At 35.1% G+C, this 19,779-nt stretch overlaps 2 protein-coding genes across 4 annotated transcripts in view; one reads left to right on the top strand and one right to left on the bottom strand.

The window, feature by feature from the left end:
* itga4 (integrin alpha 4) overlaps positions 1 to 5,761 on the top strand; it is a 31,736-nt gene extending 25,975 nt beyond the window's left edge. Inside the window, exons 21-28 of the mRNA XM_058787584.1 lie at positions 588 to 677; positions 780 to 867; positions 963 to 1,070; positions 2,150 to 2,275; positions 2,358 to 2,483; positions 2,614 to 2,712; positions 2,804 to 2,923; positions 3,637 to 5,761. Coding sequence (XP_058643567.1) covers positions 588 to 677; positions 780 to 867; positions 963 to 1,070; positions 2,150 to 2,275; positions 2,358 to 2,483; positions 2,614 to 2,712; positions 2,804 to 2,923; positions 3,637 to 3,723 — 844 coding nt within the window. The 3' untranslated portion in view covers positions 3,724 to 5,761. The remainder of the gene's footprint in view (positions 1 to 587; positions 678 to 779; positions 868 to 962; positions 1,071 to 2,149; positions 2,276 to 2,357; positions 2,484 to 2,613; positions 2,713 to 2,803; positions 2,924 to 3,636) is intronic.
* A 22-nt stretch (positions 5,762 to 5,783) lies between these two features.
* Positions 5,784 to 19,779, bottom strand: part of cerkl (ceramide kinase-like) — a 60,214-nt gene continuing 46,218 nt past the window's right edge. For all 3 annotated transcript variants that reach the window (XM_058787586.1, XM_058787587.1, XM_058787585.1), the window contains 8 exons: positions 16,456 to 16,530; positions 12,036 to 12,213; positions 11,744 to 11,800; positions 11,448 to 11,479; positions 10,736 to 10,844; positions 8,731 to 8,827; positions 6,450 to 6,649; positions 5,784 to 5,920 (listed from right to left, as the gene is read on the bottom strand). In XM_058787586.1, the coding sequence (XP_058643569.1) occupies positions 5,839 to 5,920; positions 6,450 to 6,649; positions 8,731 to 8,827; positions 10,736 to 10,844; positions 11,448 to 11,479; positions 11,744 to 11,800; positions 12,036 to 12,213; positions 16,456 to 16,530 (830 nt within the window). In that variant the 3' untranslated portion in view covers positions 5,784 to 5,838. The remainder of the gene's footprint in view (positions 5,921 to 6,449; positions 6,650 to 8,730; positions 8,828 to 10,735; positions 10,845 to 11,447; positions 11,480 to 11,743; positions 11,801 to 12,035; positions 12,214 to 16,455; positions 16,531 to 19,779) is intronic.

Raw genomic sequence — 19,779 nt, 5'->3', positions numbered from 1 at the left:
CAGCCCTGGATCTGAGGAATTCATTACAAAAGATGGTTTACACAAATACAATGACATCTGAGCCAAATGTAAACATTTGTAGAGAACATCTCGCTATTGCTTATGGTTGTAAATTGACATCAGAATGCAAAAATACAAACAAAGGCATTAAACAGCACGCTCAATGGTTTTGTGTGCTCTCAGTGTCACTGTTAGAAACAAGAAAAACAGTGGATCTAAAGCTATAGCCTATGTAATGAGTTCCTATAATGAAATCTCAGGGTATATTAGGGATGTACTCCAATAATTAAACTCATTAAACATTTTCCCACATATACAATGACCCCAAAAAGCATTTGAACACTTAAACTGCACTTAACATGACACTTCATTAGATAGGGCACTATCAAACTAAGTAGCCTCTGCAAATAAATGCTGCTAGAGCTTTCTTCAAAACTAACTTCAACTTTTTAAGAACCATTTTCTTGAATTTATGCATTTTTAACTTTTAAAAATGCATAAATGTGAGAAAATGGCCAGATCATTTTTGTTGCTTGTGTAGCCTATGCTAATAGTGAATGTAAACCAATCCAATGTGTGTTTTTCAGCGAGAACTTTGAGAACACCGATCTTCAGCACGACAATGTGGCTGTTCTTACGTTGCCCTTGAGATATGCAGTTGACCTCAATGTTCACGGGTAAGTTGTCTGTTTTGCTTATGAATGTGAATCCATAGATGTCGGAAGAATAACAGACCAAATTACAGGATGCTTCTCTTCATCTCTCCTTCTCTTCATCAGATTTGTCTCTCCGACTTCATTTCTGATTGGAGAAGAAGAGTCGGTGCCGGTCGACTGCTATCCTGAGAAGTTCAATTTTACGTACAAGGTATTTTAGCGCTCATCAGACAGACAACAATGTCATTAAGCACTAATGAATCATTTGACATGATTTGTTTCGTTACAATGTCTATTAACTTGCAGGTGATGAATATGGGTCCTAGTAAAGCTCTTGATGCGAGAGTAAAGATCGGCTTGCCTCTGATGCTGGTGCCATACAAATACGAGCTAATCAGGATCACCGATTTACAGGTGAGATTTACATATGCAATTATGCATTTGGGGTCAGTAATGAAATGGATGTGACTGTAAAGACATTTATATTGTTACAAAAGATTTTTATAAAAAATGTTGTTTTTAACTTTCTATTCATCAAATAATACTGAACAAAAATATGAAGCATATTTTCAACATTGATAATAATAATAATAATAATAAATGATTCTTGAGAACCAAATCAAGATCATGTGACACTAAAGACGGGAACATTTAGCTTTTCCATCACTGGAGTAAATTGCATTTTAAAATATATTAAAACCGAAACATATTTAAAATTGTAATATTTCACAATATTACTGTTTTCACTGTATCTTTGATCAAGTAAACACAGCCATGTTTAGCATAAGAGACTTATTAAAAAAAAAAAGAAGATAAATAAACCTTACCTTACAGTAAATCTTAACTGGTGTACTGTGTGTTACATACAGTACTTTAATAGTTCACCCCGAAATTAAAATAGTCTTTATTTATATTTACTGTCATGTCATTCCATCCGTTTCTTTTTTCTTTCACAAAATGAGATGATAGGCTGAATGTTTGTGCTTCTACTTTTGAAACAATGAAAGTGGATGGCGATTTATGGTATAAGATAAAAAAGAACAAAAGGCTCAGTTACAAATGAGTCAGCTTTAGTGTTTTATGGCATATTTGACATCTTTGAAGCCAAATTGTATTGGTCATTGTATGTCATGTGACAAATCATGACATGTCAAGTTTGAAAAACTCTAAATTTGGAAGATTATTCCAATAAATTTCTTAAATTTCATCTGTTCCTCACACAGAATGCATCAGATATAGCACTTTATTATTAATTATATTATTTATGGTGCTTTATTATCCTTTCTGGAACTTGGTAGTATAAATCACAATCTGCTTACCTTTTATGGAAAACAGAAGTTCAGACATTCTGCCAGACTTCTCTGGCTTTATTCACAGAAGAAACACACAAACTATTCCTAACAGTGCCTATAACTTAGCTTATAATATATACTATACATCTATATTAACACATATTTTACTTGACCTAAACTTGAGTTGTTTTTGTCTTGCAGACAACTCTTGGGCATTGCTTCCAGAGGAACAATTCAGTACAGATTATTGATGACTGTGACGTCCCAGAAGCTTCCTTTATTGAAGAACTTGTATTCTTTTTCTCCCCAAAAAGCAAGCGCATAATGGTAAAATAATAGTCATAGTATTGAGTTCTGGTGTGTTTAGTGTAAATGTTATGAGAAGGTCTCACGCTCTGATACTCTGCAGTTCTGTGGTCCTGAAGATAAGACCTGTAGGATGGTGGAGTGTCACTTCGGTGACTTGGAGGTTGGAAAGGAAGTTACCATCACTATGGAAGTGGAGCTCAACCCCAGGGTTCTCCAGATGAGTCCAGTGAGTATTTGTAAGAGATGAGAAGAATAATATGGCCCAATCAACCATTGTTTGACAGATGGATTACCTGAATTTTATAACTAAAAGTACAACTAAAACTCATGACCTTATGCATGTTTATTTCCTTCAGGGCAGACACACTGTCATGGTGATACGTGGCATGATTGACCTTATTTCACCAGTAAAAGATGCCGACACCATCCTACTACAGGATTATGTTTCTGCTAGAGTAAGTCATCTGAATCTCTAATGCCAGGAATGCATGATGAGATGCTGCATTTACAGCCTTTTGTTGAACTTGAGTGTTTGCAATGTTTCAGGTGTTCTTGGAGGCTCTGCACAGCAATAAGCCTGTGATGGCTGTGCAGATTTTTCTAATAGTATCCAGTCTGATCGTTGGGCTGATGATTTTAGCACTGCTTGTCTTTGCCCTCTGGAAGGTATGTATCACATGACACGTTCTCAAGTATGACTTAATGTCATATTCTCGTGCAACACTCATAGGAAGACTCGTAGGAATTAAGAACATGGGAATTGTTCGTACATTGCACTAAAGCTAGATCTGAAATATATGAAGATATGACTTTTTTTAGAGATACAACATCTCATAGAGGGTTTAACAGCATGCTGGGCTTTACCATGATAAAAGTTTGTGGTAAAGGATGTAGAACCTATCAAAGCAGTGCTTTTCTAAAAAACAAAAAAAACAAAAAAAAAAACAATCTTCAATAATGAAAATAACATTCAAACACAGTCAAATTTATAATATTTTTTAAATGATCTGAATATGTGCACATTGATGCATTCTGCTGATATGAGTGTTGAAATTTTAAGTATCAAGTTTCATTTTTAAAAAACACTTTGAAATCCAGATGTTCTCTTTAATTCCACTATGCTCCATCCAGCTGTTTTTGAATGCAAGTATGTAGTTAAGAAACTTGTCTGTTTGGTTTCCAGTAAACGTGAACCAGTTCTAATCTAGCACGATTATATAGGGTTGTTAATTAAGACCGAACAGTCATTCGGTCAATCTACCAATTAGTACCCTACTAAGCAAATAAATCAGCAAAGAGTAAAAATTCCAACTTGTTGGGTTGGAAATTGAGACATACTTTTGCTTTTTGACAATCATGCATTCTCTTGTTTTTATTAGCTTGGATTCTTTGAGCGGAAGTTGAAGGAGGAGAAGTTTGACCGGGACAGTTGGGACTATGTACCTAAGAAAGAGAGCGTGTCATAATATGGGATTTACACAACATACAAAACCAATCAGAATGGAAGGGACAAACATGAGGACTACTGCTCTGTCAACATCAAGAGCTGCACTCATGATAACCTACGGCCATTAACCGTAATGGCTGAGAACATTCATCACAAAGACTGTCAAAAGAATCTGCATTTTCTGTCAGCAGGATGAAGCCAATGCACTTTAGAGTATGAAACATACTACATGAGCTCAATGAATCACTCCAGGACTGTGCCAAGGGAGAAAAGGATTCAGAATGTACTGTCGCTACAGAACGTTACGGCTCTGTTCCAAAACCTAGTGAGCAACCTTTGTAGGCAGCATTACTTTGGAGGCCTTTCTTAAAGGTGGGAAGCGTGGCCAAATTTTAAGGCAGCATTACAAATACAATTTATAAGGTGCTATTCAAGTTTGGATTCTGCCTTCACAGCTGCCTATTTAGATAGGAAGACAGCTCACTAGGTTTTGGAACGGAGCCTAAGTGTTTCATCACAGGTTTGCCTATGATCACTGAACATATTGGCTAATGGCCCGCTGTAGAGGAGAAATTGCACTGCTGTAGCTTTTCTTACTAAGGTTATTCCTTTGTTTATCTGAAGAGAGCCTTGCTCTTTTACGCCCGCAAGTTAGTATACCCTCCACAGAGGTGACACAGGATTTTCTGGCACTTTCCATCACCCTTTCTGAAGCAGAACATTGCTGCGATAGGGGTTTTCACACCTTTGCATCACTGCAGTATCGGTTCTCCTTGCAAAAAAGGAGGAAATGACACGCATTCTCTCTCCTTCCAAACTCTCGCTGCTGAGTTCAATAGTTAGAAGTTTAATGGAGATGCCAGATGGAAGGAGCGAGTGTTTGCTGTGTGCTCTGGCTGGGTGCCATGGAAACGTGGCAAAGGAGGCTGCTGTTGTGTGTCTATACTGCACTACAGAAGAGTGACAGGATTGGCATGTGTCTGGCTCCCAGCCATTGCTTAAGTGTGTGTGTGTGTGTGTGTGTGTGTGCGCGTGTGTGTGTGTGTGTTCATTTATAGGACATGAAATCCACAAATACACAAAGCACCATCACCGCTCACTCATATGCAGGCCCATAGGGAATCCGCACGTGAAGAAAGCTCTCGGCTAAATTCAAATATTAGTCAAAAATTATATTCAATAAAATATATATTTAAGGTTAGAATTGAAAACATTCGTAAACACACAGCACCGAGTAATTTTTAATAAATAAAAAATAGGGAAAAAAATCTATAAAACTACAGCGAAAGTTAGCTTTTGTAATTTCAATTAAATTTAATTTCCCATACATGATTATCATGTCAAATGTGTCATCGTATGCAAAATGATTTTTGGTGCTGTTATAAGTAACAAAAACTAAAACTAAAATGTACTGACATTTTATGAATACAATTTTTACTAAATATTCAAACAAACAACAAAATTATGAACTAAACTGAAAATAAATAAATAATAATATTATTATTCATTATTATTATTATTATTAATAATAATAATAATAGTAATACAACATTATTTTAAATAACATAATATCTATATTTTTTTATATTCTAGATTATAAAACATTTATAAATTATTTTACAAATCCCTTATTCCCAAAATAAATGCATAAAATATGGAAATGTCAGCTGGTTTTGCTTGGGCCTGTTCAAAAGAGTGTGTTGGTGTATGAATCAGAAAAATCAAAGATCAAATTTATGGGATATAATCTTTAGATTTGGGAAACCACATCGAATGGGTTGCTTGACAGTGCTTTTTATATAAAATATACAAAGAGAAAAAAATGTTCAGGGAATGGTATACAAAAAAAAGCACATTGTTTTTTTTTTTGTTTTTTTTTTTAAATCAGTATCTTTATTAAGTTAATGTTTTCATTTTATTTCCTGTGTTTAAAAAGTATACAAATTTTTGTAAAAAAAAAAACTTTGGTTTAATTTAAATTTTTATGCACTGGAATGTACTATGTGTTATATGTTTTGCTCTGTCATAAAATGTTCTATATAAATGTTAAAGCTTTGCTCTGTGCAGTTTGTTCTTTCAGTTTCTCATAGCTCTACTATCTAGCACAGTCTCTCTTTAATGTGGTTGTGTGTGTTCAGATACAGCTGCATTTAACCGGCGACTCCTCCGCCTCCTCCATGTCTGCTCCAAAGAGTGTGAGGAGCTGCGGGTGAACTCTGGAAAATAAACAGAGCTGTCAGGACATTTAAACATTACAAGGATTTATCTGATATACGCACACGTCCCTCCCTTTTTCTTAGAAGCTCACACTGTTCTGTTTATTCTTCTGTCACTCTTTCTGCAGCTTTAAGAAGATGAATTGAGATTTTTTTTTTTTTTATCAAGTTGTGCTCATATAATGTTTGCAGTGTCTATACAGTGTCTTCAAACAACACGGCCTGTGCTTACACAGGTCATCTGAAGTTCAACTTCTGCAATTATACAGTGGCTATCTTGACTACTGTTTTGCAAATAAATAGGGATGTGACTTGAGTTTTGAAATAACTGAACGACTTGTAATTCTTTTAGGACATTGAATATTTGTCTTTTATGACATTGCTGTATTTGCAACTTGAAAAAGACACTCAAGGTTATGTATTACAGTGATTTTCCTATGGTTATGAGTCAGTTTTGGAATCAGACACACTGAAATCACAGTCCTCTAATGGATTACTGCTGTACATTTGTCTTTGACTGACATTTTACCTGATCAGGAGTTCAGATGGGACCTCCAAGAGATCTCCGTCAATGTTCCAGGCGTATGTTCCTTCAGAAGAGATGATGGGCACGGTTTTTGAATCACATTCCTCGTTCTCCTCTGAGACGTCGTCAGCCCAACTTCCCTGAGAGCGTGGCCGCAGCTTCACAGCCTTTACGGTGTGTGTCTCAATAAACGAGAATCCAAACTGCAGAGGGATAAAGAAGGACAATCTATGATTTCATGTTTTTGGCAATTACCAAACCTTAAGGGGAAAAAAATATATATACATATCATATATAAAACATATAAAAGATGAGTCTAATAGATTCTAATAATGCACTACAATACCTTTTACTGTACAGCATTATTTTGATTTATTTTATTGTTTTGCATGGTTTATTTTGTGAATTGGTTTTATTTGAGACTGTAGTTTACTTTAGGCCCACAAGGAGGCAGTGATGAACAGCTGATCCTCGTCGACTCACCTCAGTCCTGTGTGTGTGACCTGGAGTGAACCTGGATACAGAACCAGGCCAGTCCATCACATCATATATCCTTTTATTCAGATAACCAGGTATGTCCATCAAATTATTAATTAGATAAATGTCTTAGCAGTCATTATTTCTTCAGTGTGGCGGTATTATGTAAGTACCATTTACTTAATGTAAATGTACTAAATGTAAAGTATGTATATTAACCACAGTGTTTTGGTGGAATAACACTTGCTCTGACCCAAATCCACGCAGCAGTCATGATGTAAAGCTTGACCCAGACAATGTGCATCAACTACAGGAATGTTCCTGTTCGGTGTCTTAGTGGGTGATGAGTTCACATGCAAATTGATTTGACTGTAAATCTCACAAAAACATGTCCAGGTCACATTCCACCCCCAAATGATAGGAAATTATATTTTGCATAAAGAAAATGGAGCCTATATTTAGAAACATTAAGTGTTTTTGCATTATAAAATGTATTTCAATGCCAATTAAACAAAATTCCTCCTAGTACCATAATGTGCAACAATGTTTTACATTTGAGTTTGTGTTGTAGTTTTTGAAAATCCTATTATTATTTCCAGTGCTGATTTTTTTTTTTTTTTTTAGATACTTGTTATTTTTTGCATATGTATGTATATATATATATATATATATATATACATATGTATGTATTTTGCAAATGCAAATATGCAATACATTAAAAAAGTATATATATATATATATAATATATATATAGAGAGAGAGAGATAATGGGATTTTTTTTTCTCATGTTTTATATAACTATATATATAGTTAAACTCATGTTATATATGTGACCCTGGACCACAAAACCAGTCTTAAGTCGCTGGGGTATATTTGTAGCAATAGCCAAAAATACATTGTATGGGTCAAAATTATAGATTGTTCTTTTATGGCAAAAATCATTAGCATATTAAGTAAAGATCATATTCCATGAAGATATTTTGTAAATTTGCTACTGTAAATATATAAAAATGTTGTGTTTTATTAGTAGTATGGATTGCTAAGAATTCATTTGGACAAGTATAAAGGCGATTTTCTCAATATTTAGATTTTTTTTGCACCCTCAGATTCCAGATTTTCAAATAGTTGTATCTCGGCCCAATATTGTCCGATCCTAACAAACCATACATCAATGGAAAAATTATTTATTCAGCTTTCAGATGATGTATAAATCTCAATTTCGAAAAAATTGACACTTAAGACTGGTTTTGTCGTCCATGGTCACATATAGTTAAAACCTGAGAAAAAAATCCCAATTTCTCTCTCTTTCTCTATGGTACATAATATATAGCATATGTTTAAGCATTAAGCACATTTTCTCTTTTACATGTAACTTACTTTCTACATGTAAATGAGGTGAACACACACAAGCTTTTTTAAAATGGGCAATAAAGGCCCATCAGTACAGCACAGAAACTTAGGAATTGGCACCGCTTTACTCTGCGGCACAATGACATCTCACTCAAGAGTGAAGAGCAGTAGGTCAACGCCACAACCTACACAGATTATTTATAGAATGTGGGTTAACAAACAGCACTAGATTGGATTGCTTACGAAAAAAGAAGAGACAGGATCTGAAATGGGCTAATCTGTATTAGCCTGAAAAGTGTTTTGTGGGAAGCTGACAATCAGCGACTAATTTGACTTGACAGTATGCTAATTCTGTTTAAGCTGGGGAGGTTGTTGACTCTATTTGCGTGGGCTGGATTTCCTGCATGTCTGGTTGATTTGAGTTCAGTAAGTTCCCTCAGTAGGCAGGTGAGCTCACCTGGTTGTTTGTGCTGCTGTACCTCTTCAAGTGCTTGATGAACTCTGACCTGGAGGTGTTTCCAACAGTTATCAGTGCCATACTGCCATTGTTTAACCTGCGGTAGACAGAAAAGGTTATTCCTGTTTATTGTGCTTAGGTGGTACATTTGTTAATAAAATCTTCTGTGCCTGTCGTGTATGGAGAGTCTGTGGCAAGCATTATGACCAGAAAGCCAATTCAACATTATAATAAGCCCACACTCTTTTCATATGGAAATGAGAATTGTTTATTTAATAAAACCAGTTTCTCTTCTGTTTTACCACAGGTCTATAAATAGATGTAACTCACACTTGTACTGTTCCATATCTACACATCAGAGGAAAATGTAAATGGGAGCTTCAAGGTATAAACAGGTCCTGATAGAATCTATAATACTATATATGTAAAAAAGTTAGTATTAAAGTAGTTTTGTAAAAAATGGAAATTATTGAATTTAGTTAATCCAATTGGTTTGACCAGTGTTGTCTTTAGCTATAAGGAAGGCTCTGATCTTTTATATATATGTATGTATATATATATATATATATATATATATATATATATATATATATATAATTTTATTTTTATAAATTTTTATTGATTTCCATGTTGTTTCTTTGACTGAGCAAATCATTATATATATATATATATATATATATATATAATGACTTGCTCAGTCAAAAACAACACAGAAATATATATATATATATATATATATATATATATATATATATATTATATAATTTTTCACTTCAAGCTCCAAAATATCTTCCATATAGCGATAGATAACAGAACTACTGTATAGCTGAACTAAGATGTAAGAGCATTTTTGTCACATGGTACATGTTACTATTCTCAGCGCTGCTAGAGATGACCCATATGGACCAATCACAGTCATTTGTGATAACAAGCTATTTTTATTCAATCATTTTCAGATTTGTATTGCATATAAATCTCCATGTGGAGGTTTTTTCATGAAAATGTTTTTTTGGACAAAGAAATTCTCTTCTCTTATTAACACTAGCACAGCGATTAATATTTTTCTCGTTTGCTTGAGATGTAAAAGTTGGCAAAATATTAAGACTTGTTTTTAAAAAATTTGTCTTATGTATTTTTTCAGATTTCATTTTTCAATTTTTCTTGTTTTCTGCATAAGCATCATTACATTTTGTCAGATTTCTGCTTAAAACAAGAAAACAAGAAATGAGGTCAGAATAATTCAATATATATTTTCAGTAAGCAAGTCTTAATGTGTTATGCATGGTCCTTCAAATGAATTTATATTGTTGAAAGGTAGATTTTTTACTGGAAAACAAGACAATATCAAATAAAGAAATGATTTCTTGCAGGGCGAACTCTGTGACCGCATTGACTCCGTCCCCCACTAAAGATGCTGCTTACGAGAAGCTGAGCTTAACTTGTGTCGCTCTGTAAAGACAGGAAGGAGAGGGGGTTGTTGAGCATTCGTGGACAGATGCTTGGTCCTTAAGTCTACCCGGCCACTCCCTTTAATCAGAGTAATTATGTGCTGATTAGTCCAGTTAGGTGGCTTTGACCTTATGAGTCTGATCCAAGCACTGATTCCAATCTTCAGGATTACGTTGGCCTACTCTAGCCGGCTTCACGCACCAAACGCCCACGACACGGGCCAGAAAACAGTCAGGAGACTCCACTGGCCTTGCGTGTTGCTGACACACTGACCTGGTCTCAAGGTTTTACGGTCTACACTCACATCAGCTTACTTGCTTTTAAGGCGTACTGTCTGAAGGATTGAGGGCAATGCTTAGTTGTACATTATAAAGTTCCAGAACAAGAACCAAGGCCGATCATTGGAACACAAATTCATAAACAGTGTTTTAAACCCAATCAAACACTGAAATAAATGTAGCCTCTGTGAGTATAAGAAACCTATAGTATATTGTCATGATCACTGCAAAAAAGTTTTCCCATGAAGGGATTGAGGTGTTATGGAGGAAGTTCTGACCTGGTGTTTGGGGCCAGGCCCCTGGGGGCCATTGAGCACAGGCAGGGAATAGCCATGATGCTAATATTCAGGAACAGGCCTTGTCTGGTCTGCCAGGATCCATCCTCACCTATCAAAGAATGGAGAGAGAGAGTTTTTCATGTGTATATAATACTCTTAGGTGCACTTGAATGTCTCTAGTGTGAAAACTTTCATAGAAATAGGAAAGAATGATAGAATGGCAGCTAGCATGGAAGAGGAGGGGGGTCCAGCAGTCATCTGGATGATTTTTCTAAATGGTCAGGAATGATGATAAAATATTATATAATGTAATATATAATTAACATACTGTATATATATTATTATTATTTAATTGCAAGTCATTATCATCCAGACCACTGCTGAACTAAGATGTAAGAGCATTTTTGTCGCATGGTACATGTTACTATTCTCAGCACTGCTAGAGATGGACCATATGGACCAATCACAGTCATTTGTGATAACAAGCTATTTTTATTCAATCATTTTCAGATTTGTATTGCGTATAAATCTCCAGTCTCCAAAAAAAAAACATCCTAAAATTTGAATGCAGCTCATTGGAGAATTCAGATTTAATTCGCCCCCTTTGTTTCTCATAGGAGGCACTTATTAACCAAGAGCATTTGCTGCCCAATGAAGCAGATATCTAGTGGTGCAATATCTTCAGAGTATCTACTAATTTAGCTGTACTCACAAATGTCTCCTCCATCTCTGTTTCGCTCAGCTCTGTGTAAAAGAAAGAGATGCTTTTTAGTGCACAACCATTATCTGCATTTGAGTAATAATGGAGTTGCATGGGCTCCTCACAGTGTGGGGCATCCTGCCTTATTAGCATTAGCTGGGTGACCTTCAGCATCTCCAGCATTTTGATTTCTTTCCAGTGGCCAATTAAGCAGGGGGTGGTTTATTTAAAATAACATTCAAATAATTACGCTCAAAGTTGGATGGGGATGAGGGGCGAGAAAACCTTAAAAATGCGCTTTAACACACTTTGTCTGATCCTCGGCTCCTCTGCTGGTTATAAAGGACAGTTCGCAGTCTTCAGGTCTTCACAGGCACCGTCGGCCGATCGGGGAGGGACACGAGGAGAGAGAACAAACACGTTAGATGGAGTGTTATGATAAGAAGAGGGTGATTTCTAAGAGACGCTGCCCATGTGTGCTGTGCCAGGCTGCTCTGACACTAATCCCAGATTTGATAGAGCACCAGCCAGTCCCTTGGAACCCACCAGATGAGAGACAGCTACAGCTGACAACACAACTGAGAAAGAAAGAGAGCTTACTTGAGGTTTGCCAGTGTTTTAATGAGAGCGAACTCGCGGCGCTGGCTGGGTGGCATCCAGCGGTGTCTCTCTGCCAGTGCGAGCGTCCGCCCACCGAAACCAAACATGGCAGAGAAGCCGAACCTCAGCAGGCGACCCATAGAGCTAAAGCTGCACACGTCCACGGGCTGACGATGACCTAGAACAAGCAACGTAATGCAGTCAGTACGCTGAGGTACCAAGGCACTGCCCTAAAAAAAGAACAATTCACTAGGAACAATGAACACTAGAGTCACAGGAGGGTTAAACACAAACCCATTACAAATGAAGATTACAGCTCTGTTACAAACAACCAAATTCGAAAGCAGTATGGCATGTATTCTTTGTAAAGAAGGTGATCTCATAAAGCATTGCAATGAAAAATATGGTAAGAGATGGGGTGTTAATTATAAATACATTACATTCCATACCAAAAAGTATAAAAAATAAAATAGTTCAATCAAATTGACCATTCTACCCAATATTTGACAGTTTTACCCCAAAATATGCTCCATTGATATTCTCAGTCAAGTGTCCTGTGCACTTCATGAAAGGAGCGCTACTTTTCTTATAAATAAAATGGGTCACTTATGAGGCGTCATTTAAGATGCTGCCTAAAAGTACCTATGTAGGTAGTACACTGTATAAAAAAAAAAAAAAAGTTGAGCCAACTTAAAATTTTAAGGCAACCACCTTCAGCAGATTTTTGAGTTTGCTCAACTTATTTTTGTGGGAGATTCTCAAATTGTTGTTGTATAAACTTAAAACGAAAGTTGAGAAAACTCAAAAATATGCTGACGCTGGTTGCCTTAAAATTTTAAGTTGGCTCAACTTTTCTTTTTTTTTCTTTTTTTTACAGTGTAGACAGTGAGGCTTTGAAACAGAGCCATTAAGAGCATGATAATAACCGATGCAAACATATATATGGTAAGATTTTTAAATAAATCTTTTCTACTCACCAAGGCTGCATCAAAAATACAATAATATTGTGAAATATTATTACAATTTAAAACAACTGTTTTGTATCATATATATATATTAAAATGTAATTTATTTCTGTGAGGCAAAAATGAATTTTCAGCATCCATTACTCCAGTCTTCAGTATCACGTGATCCTTCAGAAATCTGAATTTGGCACTGAAGAAACATTTCTTATTATTATCAATGTTGAAAACAGTTGTGCTGCTTAATATTTTTGTGGAAACCCTGATACATTTTTTGTTAGACTTTGACAAGAAAAAACTGCATTTATTTGAAAAAAAAAAAAAAATGTTTACAGTCACTTTTGATTAATTTATTGTGTCCTTGCTGAATAGAACTATTATTTATTTCAAAATAAAAAAGACAAACCTTTGACCAAACCTTTGATCGGTAGTGTACAATCAATAAGTATATGCATGTATTTATGTACACGTATGTATATTTACATATTTAAGTAGATGTGAATGTGCATCCTATAATCAGCAAATCTAATTGTAGTCCATTAGAAACAATAGAGTCATCTATCAAGTGTCAATGTGACATCTCTTGAGTTAATTCATTGCATATGTCGAAGTGAACAGGAATAACTGGATCTGGTGGCCCATTGGTTGAGTCCAGTCCCCGTAGCCCGGCACATTCCTGACCTCCTTCTGTCTCCCCATGCATACGCTCTCCCCGCTCATGAATTATTCATCGGATCCTTCCAAATCCCGCCAGTTGGCCTTATTCACATGCGTAAATATTGCTTAATTAGAAATGAACAAGCCCTGTATTGGCCCTCCTAAATGGGCATTACGCTCTCATTCGTGTCAGGTGTCTTATGTGCCGTTGATGTTTCTCTTTTGCCTCGCAGCGACAAAAGCCAGACATTTTGTGTAGTACAGAAAGGGGAAAACGTGGTTTTTATTCAGTTCGCTTCACATAAGACGCCTAATGCCTGCATGTCGGAATGTCTTCTATAAGGAAAAGCTGTCTTTTGTTGAGCGAGTGCCTACACTTAGCTCAGCGGTTCGTACTGAGAGCCACAATGTTTTGATGGAGCAATTAATCACGACGGTACGAGGATGTTTCTCAACGTTCCTGCTGAGATGGCGAGCGTACCACGGTGCACAGAGAAGGTGCCAATCTCAGCGAACAAAAGAAATTCAGCACTCGTTCTTAAAACTCACACCTCCCTTTAGTCAAAAGCTATGAGTTACAATACCATATGGCTCAATTCTTAGAACTTAATGATGAGACGCATTCTCGCACACGTGGAGGTCAGATTGCAGTTAATCATCCGAGTCTGTAGCCAAGCGAGAACAAAAATGGGCCGCAGAGTTTTAGGCAGCACCAGTTCTGTCTGATTGTCACGCAATCCAGTTTTGCACCTTTAAAGGGTTCACCCAAACATTTCGTTACAAACCTGCATGACTTTTTTTTCTTTGAAACACACAAAAACATGAATGTTTTAACTGTTCATACAATGAAAGCCGATGGTGACCAAACAACATAGAACTCCATAAACACAGACATTTGTCAATATATTTGTGTTCCACAGAAGAAATAAAGTCATTTTGTTCCAAAAAATATTTGGAAAAAAATGAGGGTGAATTACGAGGTTTTTTGGGTTAACTGTCCCTTTAAATTTTAGTCTTTTTTCACATCTATCATATGACTTAAGAATATAGTGCACGAGTCATATGGACTACTTTTATGGTATTTTTTGTGCATTTTTGAAATCTAATTGTTGTATGAAAAAATTTAGAAAATTCCTTAAAAATTCGAATTTTGTCTTCTACAAAGGTAAATACCAACATACAGTTACAAAAAGCTATCTTTACACAAAGCTATTGTATGATTTTAGATATCTTATAAGTCTTAGAATATAGTGCATGAGTCATATTAATTGTCATTGTATTAAAAAGAACTATGTGAAGATTCCCTAAAAATCTCCTTTTGTCTTCTACAGATGTAAATATGCATATGTCATTCTGGAATGTCATAAGGGTGAGTAAATAATGACAGAATTTTCACTTTTGGGTGAACTATCCCTTTAAATTTCAGTCTGTCTTCACACAAAGCTATAGTATATAGTACTTCAACTGACTTAGAATATAGTGCATGTGTCATTTGGACCACTTTTATGGTGCTTTTTACATCGTTTTTGTACATTTTGAACCCTGATTGTCATTGTATGGAAAATACCTGTGAAAATGCACTTAAAATTCTTCTTTTTTCTTCTCATCATTTTCATTTTTGGGTGAACTATCAGCCTGTTCTTCACCCAAAGCTTTAGTGATATAGTGCATGAGTCATTTGGCCTACGTTTATGTTGCTTTTTATGCTGTTTTTGTACATTTTGAAGTCTGATTGTCATTGTATGGAAAATAACTACAAGAAGGTTCCCTAAAATGGTCCTTTTGTCTTCTCCAGAACCGTTCTGGAACAACATGAGGGTGAGTAAATAATGACAGGATTTTCATATTTTGGGTGAACTATTCCTGTAACGCTACAAGGAACTTCATATGAAGCCTGTGATTGAAAAACTAAATATCACCAGATAATCATTTCTCAATAATCCACAGAGAACAACGATACAGTGACAACAAAAAACCTCATTAACTTGCACGCACAACTGATTCTGTAATTCTGTTGTGCGGTTCTGATTGTGTTCATCCCAGTCGTAATTCAGCTGTAAAGCAAAATTTTTGCCAGTACGTGTTCTTTTTCTTTTTTTGGAGGATGCGAGCTTAGCTTGTACGTGTAATCCCCTGACACAAGCCAAATCCGCTTGTCTGTTAAGCTAAGCCCAGGAGAGCTTGCACAGTCGACACAATGGCCCAGACATATTGGTGCTAACTTCAAAAACGCCTCACAGAAAGACAGACAGACAGGAACACGCAGCACTAAAGCCAAAGCGAACACTGCCAGCCAGAAGTAACACTTCCAACGACGGCCCACAGCCACGTCAAAGAAACTCTGTGTTTGTGGCGGGACCGTACGGGTGATTGACGACAGACGTATCGCCACCTCTCCCGGGACCGTCTCTCGTTCCATGGGACCTGTTAACCATGATCTCCAAAGCTGGAGAGGCAGAGCCCACGCGGGGGGTTTGTCTTCTCTCGGCCCCCATAACAACAGTCTGTGCACTCTAATTAAACAACAGATTACAGAGAGCCACTGCATGCGCCACCATTGGGATACACCAAAAAGAGGGAGAGAGACTTCCAATGGGTGAAAATGAAACCATTGCCCCTGCACACATAACTCGGTGGAATTGAAAAGTAAATACGAATCCCATTTACATATTATTATCATGTATATTTGTGCTCCATTAAGTCCCATGGTTCCTCGTGGCCTTACTGTTAGCGTACAGAATGGAGAATGACTAGAAGCTCATGCATGAAGGAGAGAAAGAAACTAAGATTAAAAAACATACCCATGATGATGTGCAAGGTTGCAGTCACAGCGCGTCTTATTCCATGCACAGAGCAGGCCACCACATCAGTAGAACCTATAGAGGGATTATTAAATACATTTTAACACTGTTTAATAGTTTATAGTGATTTAGCCCCAAAACACACTAAAAGAACCAAAAACGTAGTTCATATGACAATATTACTTAAAGAAACAGTCCCCATTGAATTGCATGTTTTGGAAGTCAGTGGGGACCAGCAACGGAAGGTGAACTGTCCCTTTAATATTGTCTTAATGATACTAAAATGTGACAAAAAAAAAATGCTTTCTGATCCTAAAATGTGACAAAAAATGCTTTTTTTCCAAGTCTTGGAACAAAGACAATGTTGGTCTGTTTGTCACATAAAGTTATTGTTTTGCTTTAGAAGATTTGGAATATAGTGCATGAAGACGGATAGACGGATAGATAGATAGATAGATAGATAGATAGATAGATAGATAGATAGATAGATAGATAGATAGATAGATAGATAGATAGATAGATAGATAGATAGATAGATAGATAGATAGATAGATAGATAGATAGATAGATAGATAGATAGATAGATAGATAGATAGAATAGATATTGCATTATGAAAATATAGAGATATGTAAATTCATATAAAGATATGAAATAAAGTGCATGTCTTATTTATATAAAAACTTGAGAGCACTATATAGCTTAATTGCAATAGGTGTTATGGGCAATATTATGGTGAATTTTACAAAGCACTGTCAAGAACGGTCTTATTTTCCCCAAAATCAAAAGAAAAAATTATTAAAAATAAAAGATACATTATATAAATTATGTATTAAATTTTATAATATAATTTTATTATATAAATATCTATCATATCATATATCATAACATTATCAACACATATATTATATTATATTATATTATATTATATTATATTATATTATATTATATTATATTATATTATATTATATTATATTATTGTTTTTGCAATTATGAAAATCTTCTCAATAGTGTCATAATGTTTCTAAAAAATGCAGCATAAAATGCTCTATGTTCTAGGGAGTCTTCTGAATCCATGCGATAGTTTTGTGTGATTATCAGTGAACAATGACATCAATTTTAGTCTGTTTGCCACGCAAAGTTGTCATATTGCTTCAAAAGGTATATGATATAGTGCATGGCTTATTTATTTAAAAACTTAACAGCACAAGGATTTCTGGGCAATATTAGGATGAATTTTACAAAAACTGTCAAGAAATAGCATTAAAGATATTGTGTTTATATTTTTAATATTTATATTCAAAATTTTAGTCAGTGCAAGTGAATAATGACATAAATTTTGGTCTGCTTGTCCTACAGAGCTATGCCTTAGAAGACTTGGAATATAGCACAAGTCATATTTGGAGCTTGAGTCGTGGTAAGAAAATAACTTGAGTTATTTCTCAGTATTTCTCTTGTGTGCCGCAGACACAACATTCAGATTTGGATTTGCTTTTTGGGTAAACTGTTCCTTTAAATGGACTTGTGCATTTCATAAACAAGCAATCTTTCTATTTGGATAAATTCTGTTCTCCGCACAGGTGATTTTGTGATAAAGCTTTTTCTCGTTAGACACACACTGATGCTGATGCTATGAGACCATCTGAATGCTGTGGCATATGGTCCCATGATGTTTGCTATAGTGTGTATCCCTGCACAGACACTGTTTACTCTCAGTGAGTGATGAGATTCCATTAAGAATGGCTACAGAAACGTGAAAAAATGTAGCTTTGCTTTATTATAGTAGACTCCCTCTTCTGCATATCAATGTTCTCCAGCACCTGCTGCAGGGGACAGAATGGGAACCTGTCCATTCAATTTCTGTTCGACCAATCCCGGCTCGCTCAAAGTCCTCAATAATCAATGGCCTTTGTATTCTAATTACACACAGTTTTCTTTGTTTAGAATGTTTTCTTTTCAGAACATAAAAATATTACAATATGAATTTCAGTTGATATATCAGTTATTTCTATTAAATTACTGCTTGCACTATGCACGAAAACCATGTACTTAGGGAAAGTGCATACTTATGAGTCTGTAGTGATGCTGTTGTGTATGGAAGCCTGTTTCCGCCACTGAATAAAACAATTAAAAAAGTAATTGCGACTTATCTCACAATTCTGACTTTTTTTCTCAGAATTGCGTGATATAAACTCTCAATTGCGAGTTATAAAGTCCAATTTTGAGGGGGAAAATAAGACTGATACGTTCTTCGCAATTGCGAGAAAAAAAGTCAGAATTGCGAGATATAAACTTGCAATTGCGAGAAAAAAGTCAGAATTGTGAATTTATATCACAACTATGGAAGCCCGTTTCCGCCACTGAATAAAAAATATAAAAAGGTTATTGCAACTTTTTATCTCACAATTCAAATTTTTTTCACAGAATTGTGAGATAAAAAGTCGCAATAACCTTTTTTTTTATTTTTTATTCAGTAGCGGAAAAGGGCTTCCATAGTTGTGACATACAACAAAAAAATAAAAAAAAATAAAAAAACCTTGTTTACAAGAATGTAGACAAACGTCATAGCACAAGGAGTTATGGGCAATATTAGGGTAATTCTTACAAAAACTGTAAAGAAATTACAGTTAATACTTTCCCAAATAATGCTTTCCCAAAATTAATTATTAGTCAAACTTTTTTTTCTTTTGATTTTGGCATATGAATATGACATTTGTAAGTATACATAATCTTAGCCTTTTTTAAATTTAATTTATGTTGCCTTTAATTTAAAAAACTTGTTTCCATCGACGATTGTATTCCCCCACCCCCGCCAAAAATTAAAAGGCAGAAAATTATATTATATTATATTATATTATATATTATATTATATTATATTATATTATATTATATTATATTATATTATATTATATTATATTATATTATATTATATTATATTATATTATATTATATTATGATCCTAAAATGCAACAATTTGCTGAACATATTTTTCCTTTTGAATTTGGTATATGAATATGATTATTTAATTTTTTAATGTACTTAATTTATGCTGCATGTCCAAACAGTGAAAAATTGTATTACAGTGTATATAAAATATTTTCCCCTATTATAATAAAAATAATAATATTGTACACATAGGACTTGATTCGTCAGCTTCACAACATTGTTTCTAAAACTGTAACACAAAATGCACTATATTCCAAGTCTTCTGAAGCCATGCGATATGAGACTTTGTGCAATTACCAGTGAAAAATTACATACATTTTTGTCTGTTTGTCACACAGTGTTATTATATGGCTTCAGAAGATTTGGAATGTAGCACATTT

The sequence above is a fragment of the Onychostoma macrolepis genome, chromosome 09 (genome assembly GCF_012432095.1).
Source record: "Onychostoma macrolepis isolate SWU-2019 chromosome 09, ASM1243209v1, whole genome shotgun sequence".
NCBI classification, from domain to species: Eukaryota; Metazoa; Chordata; class Actinopteri; order Cypriniformes; family Cyprinidae; genus Onychostoma; species Onychostoma macrolepis.
This window is presented reverse-complemented; position numbering and strand designations above follow the sequence as displayed.